At 41.7% G+C, this 5,785-nt stretch overlaps 1 protein-coding gene across 1 annotated transcript; it reads left to right on the forward strand.

Moving 5' to 3' along the window:
• Window positions 1–767: 767 nt before the first annotated feature.
• Window positions 768–5,547, forward strand: LOC149815748 (histone chaperone ASF1B-like). The gene is made up of 3 exons (XM_089989648.1): window positions 768–1,095; window positions 3,999–4,114; window positions 4,211–5,547. The coding sequence occupies exons 1-3, from the start codon at window positions 987–989 to the stop codon at window positions 4,502–4,504; spliced, it is 519 nt and encodes a 172-aa protein (XP_089845774.1). The 5' UTR covers window positions 768–986; the 3' UTR covers window positions 4,505–5,547.
• Window positions 5,548–5,785: the final 238 nt, after the last annotated feature.

Below are 5,785 nucleotides of genomic sequence, written 5' to 3' on the forward strand. Positions count from 1 at the left end.
TTATCCTCCACCCCCGCCCCGCCTCCCTGGCGGGGATGGATTTTATCCTCCACCCCCGCCTTCATCCCCGTTTCATGTCCTCCATCCCCGGTTCAAACGGGGATGAGGCGGGGCGGGGATATTGCGGGGAAAAGTGGTCGGGGCGGGGAAAAGTGCACGTCCATCCCCGCCTCCACCCCCGGACGGGGATGGATTTTAACCTTCGTCCCCGTCTCCATCCCCGTTTCATACCCTTCATCCCCGGTCCAAACGGGGCGAGGCGGGGCCCCGCTTTCCCCCGGTCCACTGCCATCCCTATCCCAGGCCCTACCCAAAAATCAAATACACCGGTTTTTTTTTTATGATGAGGAACCCTGTGAAGCGAGGAAAACCCCGGGTCGAATCCCATGACCACCATGCCTTACGTCCTAAAGCTAAGGACACCCCCATGCACCAGTTGGGTTTGATCAGCTTTCATCTCAGCACCTTCACAACCACCTTAGTGGCCACGCGGGCGACCCTCGCGGTGGTGAAATTCGCGGTATTCAAACACTTCAAAGAAGTGCATTTCCATACCGATTCATTAATCCGAATCGCATTTATCCGAATCGAATCGGAAAACCGATCCGAGATGTTTCAAAAGGAAGAGGAAAGAGAAAAGTTCCCGCCAACCCATCGAGGCGGGCTTCCACCGGCTACAGCCGGTGACATACAAGTGAGCGAGCCCAACTCACGGGTTGGTCCGTAACTATATAAGGCGGAGCCACAAGCGAGGCAACCCTCCCGGAATCCTTCCCAATTCCCGTCGTTCTCCTTCTCCGCCTCGTCTCTTTCCCTCTTCCTCCTCTCTAGGGTTTTCGCTCTGCGTGGTTGGCGACCTAGGATTCCTTCTCCTCCTTCATCCTTCATTATTTTTGTTCTTCTTCGTCGTCTTCCTCCTCCCTCGGCGTGATTGTTGCCTTCGATGGCCGTGCTCTTCTCTTGAAGACCCTCGGCGGAGATCGACAATGAGCGCCGTAAACATCACCAACGTCACCGTCCTCGACAATCCGGCGGCGTTCCTCAACCCCTTCCAGTTCGAGATCTCTTACGAGTGCTTGGTTCCTCTGAAGGACGGTGCGGGATTCTCACTTTTTTTTTTATGGCTTTCGTCGATTGTTTCTCGGATTAGGGTCAATTTGTAAAACAAAGGGGGGTTTCTCTTTTGGCGCGTGATTTCTGTTCTTTAGATGGTCGATTTTCTTTGTGATACCACGGAATTTAGTACTCTCTCTTTTGCGTTTTCTTCACTTGGTTTCGTGGGCTAGGGCTATTTTGGCAGATTGGGGTTTTCCTTGTGTCACGTGCTTTCTGCTTTAGTTGATCGATAGAATCCATGATGCTGCACAATTTAGTAAGCTTTTTCGTATTCTCTTGCGAAGGTTAGTTATTTCATGGCTCATTATAGGTCATGTTCGTGAAAAAATTGTAACGTTATGACTTCCACAGCTACTTCTGTCATGGCGAGGTTAAAACTTACTGTTCTTTGAGTCGGGAGGAGATGGGTTGAAATGTGAAGATGGTGCATAATGCCTCCTTGGTGATGTTGTGGTTGCTACTTTTAGATTCAAAGAGATGACATTCTTGAGACAAGGCTTCTCCTTTTATTTATTTGCATGATTGTATCTTTTTGCTTCAGAAAGGAACCCGAAAAGCAGGTAGGTAGAACCATTTTAGCTATTTCAGATGTGGGGGTACTTCAATCGTGCAGGTGGGATGCCTTTTATGGTATTTATCTGGCGTTTGGCTTCAGAGAAATGATCTTGGATTTGGCCTACATTGTGTGATTTGGAGTAGTCCAGATTTTTGACCATTGCTTTGTGCTATATGATTGTATGATTCGGATGAGCAGTTTTATTATTTGCTAAAACTAGGGAAAATTATGGCTTGAATGCTTACGATGGTGAGTCGATGGTGGGTTTGATAACTGAAATTTGATGTGTCACGATTCATACTCAGGCGATCTCCTATCAACCCATGCTTGTTCAAGATAATGGATATATGACATTAATTACAATAGTACTCTGTGATACCCGGGCGTCATCAGTAGTTGCTCTTGTAAGGTTTCTATATTCAGAGTTGTAACCTTTACTTGGATTATGCATGAGTTGCAGTCTAAATGCCTGATGTATGCATGTCTATAAGACAATGATGATTGTGCACATGAAATTGTTACACCATTTTATCCTTTTGTTCCTGCCTCCTTATCAATCTATATATTCAACCCACACTGCTTGATAGGGTTCTTATTTACTGTGTATTTATAGTTGGCGACAGGAAAGACACAGTTTACAAGTTCAGACTTGACAGCAAGCATATATTATATTTAAGATTGGAAATATCTTGCGAGTTTATTGGCAATCAAACAATTTGAATTTATTGCATAAGAAAAGAACTGATGAAAAGAATTTAAGGATACCAGGAATTTTTAGATGGAAATGCTTAAATCTTGGCTAAAATATATTGGAATGCATATAATTGCATTAAAAAAAGACTAACTTGTACTAGAACGATTCATTTCCCAAAGTTTAACTGGTTGTTTGATTACTAATTTACTAGTGATCTAAAATGAACACTAATTTGAGATCTAATGCCCTTAGATCAGAATATGTTATTTGATTCAGATCTCTTGGGGCATGATTGAAGTACAAATGAGCAATTCAATGCCTTTTGAAGATTTCAAAACAAAATTTTGAGATATTATTATCTGCATACATGGGCCCATTATCAAATTCATGGTTGGATTTGGGAAATGGTGTAATCAATGGCTTTTGAGGAAGAAAGGAAAGAACATCCCTAACTGTTTTTGGTCACCAACATATGTTGAAGTCTTTTTACAGGGATGTGGTATGGTCTTACGTGTAACATATGCCTTTTATTACGAGTCCTTATGCATATGCGTCATGGGAAAAATCCTTGCACCTCACCTTGATATGTTTGTCTGTATGTTTTGGAAAATATGGTGTATCACATGCTCAATAAACATTATAGTTTCCAATGAAATGTTTACAATTTATGATGAAGTATTGATCGTGAAATTCTTTGTTAATGGTCAGGCACTAAATAAAAAAATAACTGTCCTAAACATTAAGAATGGTAAGTTGCATCCATATATTTTTTTATGCATTTGCATCTTTCTGTGTTGTTGGTGTCTGTCGAGTAGGGTTATCTTATTGCATACTGATGCGGAAGGAACAAAGCTCTTCTTTTGTTAGAATCATGACATGGGTAGGAAAGAGATATTTGGTATTGATTGATATATATCATACAGAGTAGAGGAGCTGCAACCTGGTGTGTCCTGCATTTTGTGAACATATGGTGAGGAAAGTTATCTAGTTTTCTTGCCTGTGTTTAGTTATATTGTAGATGTTTAGGTTCTAATCTAGTAGCTTTTCATGCTTCCACTTGAAGGACTTAATCTAGAATAAAATGAAATATCATTCAAAACTTAACTTGGATTTTGAATGGAAACACTGATCATAAATGGAAACTACGGCAATTGTAATGCAGAATGCAGATCTGTTTCTTGCAAGAGATAGCTGGACTTGGGGAGTTGCATTGTCTTAACTGAGGCAAGTTGTGTTCGATTATTACCATGATCTTCTCTTATAAAAGAGATGCAATCTATATCACATGGATACAAGTTTGTCCAGAGTTTCAAGTTCACAAGTTCTTAATTGAAAGTTTATAAATCATACCGGCATCAAGATGCAATGTTTGTACATGAATAGTTATTTAGTTGATGACCAATGGGTCACTCATTTCAACAATGAAGCAAGATTTGTGCTACTGTGTATGAGTGCTACATTGATAGGTGACTCATTTTCCTTGTAGTAATCATATTTCCTGAATGTAAAGAATAAAGATCAACTGTCCTCTAGCATTATTTGAAAATTGCCTTCAAACTGTAGTCAGATATATTGTGTATGAAGGATTCTTGTTATTGGCTTGATGTGGACATTGTAGTACATCTATTGCAGACCTGGAATGGAAGCTCATTTATGTTGGATCAGCAGAAGATGAAACATACGACCAGCTTTTGGAGAGTGTGCTTGTTGGCCCTGTCAATGTTGGCAACTACCGCTTTGTCTTCCAGGCAAGTTATATTCTCATCCAAATCATGTTTGAGCTGAGAATTGGACCACATGTTATTCATTTTCCAATACTAATATCAAAATTTGATTCTTATCAGGCTGATCCACCAGATCCACTAAAGATTCGTGAGGAAGACATCATTGGGGTGACAGTATTGTTGCTGACATGTTCCTATTTGGGTCAGGAATTCGTTCGAGTAGGCTACTATGTGAACAATGATTATGATGATGAGCAGCTCAGAGAAGAACCACCCCCAAGGGCTCTAATTGATAGGGTGCAGAGGAACATACTAGCTGACAAGCCCAGAGTCACGAAGTTCCCTATAAATTTTCATCCTGATGCAAATCAGAGCGCTGAACCAGGTCCACCCCCAGATCCTCCTGCAGAATAAGATGAACATGAACCTACACCTGCTGGATTTTTAGTTCATCAGATGCGTCAAACTACAGAATTTTAACAAGAGATGGTAAAGATGTTCATCTTCAAGAGATGAAAGTCAAGATTTCAAGCCTTCAGGTTTTTGAAGCATTTTCTGGTGTCAGCCTTAATAGAGGGGATCTCTTCTAGTTTGCAAGCAACAGTGATGCTGATAAATAGCCGCTGCAAAACACTGCACATCTTGTAAGGATTAATGCTGATGTTGTATCATGTTCCTTTCTCTTGTTTATTTTAATCTGCAGAGTGGGCAATAGACACCAATTGGCATCTCTATTTTGCTTCAAGGTGGAAAATACAAACTGATGCCTTTTATTTGCTTGGTCTAAATATGTTTCTTGTTCCAGCTTTTTTCTTTGGCAATCGACCTGTTTTGAAATCCAGCCATCTGGTATTCTTTGTGTGCCGATCATCTTTTTCTACTATAGTTTTATGCTTTATTTTCTGTAATTGTTGATGTAACTGCGAGATGTGGTTACAGTGCATCCATGATCATTTTAAGCTCAATGGAGCAATGCATCTGCAGTGCATATTGGCTTCAAAATTCAGTGTTGATATGACTGGCATCATTCAGTCTAGCTGTATTTGGAAGGATGGGCCTTTAGATTCGCTAGTGTACTCTTCAACTTCGATTAATGAATTAGTAAGGGCCCATCATCCCCCGTTTTATCTAGGGGAAAGAATGAAAAAATGTCATTTTCTGAACAAGTCTTTGAAATATCAACTATCGCCCTACAGCTTTTCAGTCTTCTGGTTATGTCTAGGGTGCACTCGGGCTGTGTTCGAGCTGAGCTTTAGCTCCAAAAGCTTGTCTTTGGCAAATATTGGACTCTGCTCGGGCTTGGCCCAAGCTTGGGGTCATGCCTTAAAATACGAGCCTGGCCACTGTCCGACCCTGAGCCTGGCTTGGCTGTGCTTGTTATACTAGTCACGATACCTATCAGCCAGGGTTCTGGGTGCTGAAAATCGAAAACGTGTGGGCTGATTGAGGAGAGCCTGACTGCAAGACAACATTTAGAGAGAGAGAACAGAGCTGGGTTAACAGCCTCTTGTATTCAAAGATGAAACGCCGGTGACTACAAATAGTATATCAGGTGTTCTAACAACAGTACCTGAGCGAGAACATGGGCTTGGATCTTTACCAGATGATATTTGGGCTTGGACCAGAGGGGGAGACTGCACCATTCCTACGACACAGGTGATGCGAACCCAAGTGAAACTCCAACCTATGAGGTCG

This window comes from Nuphar pumila, chromosome 15, assembly GCF_984573655.1.
Source record: "Nuphar pumila chromosome 15, dmNupPumi1.hap1.1, whole genome shotgun sequence".
Classification (NCBI taxonomy): Eukaryota; Viridiplantae; Streptophyta; class Magnoliopsida; order Nymphaeales; family Nymphaeaceae; genus Nuphar; species Nuphar pumila.

Excerpts from the sequence above, each read along its gene's own strand:
- LOC149815748 (XM_089989648.1), top strand. The coding sequence starts at position 987 with ATGAGCGCCGTAAACATCACCAACGTCACCGTCCTCGACAATCCGGCG. Across the intron at positions 1,096-3,998 it reads CTTGGTTCCTCTGAAGGACG|ACCTGGAATGGAAGCTCATT; the intron begins GTGCGGGATTCT and ends CATCTATTGCAG. Across the intron at positions 4,115-4,210 it reads ACTACCGCTTTGTCTTCCAG|GCTGATCCACCAGATCCACT; the intron begins GCAAGTTATATT and ends GATTCTTATCAG.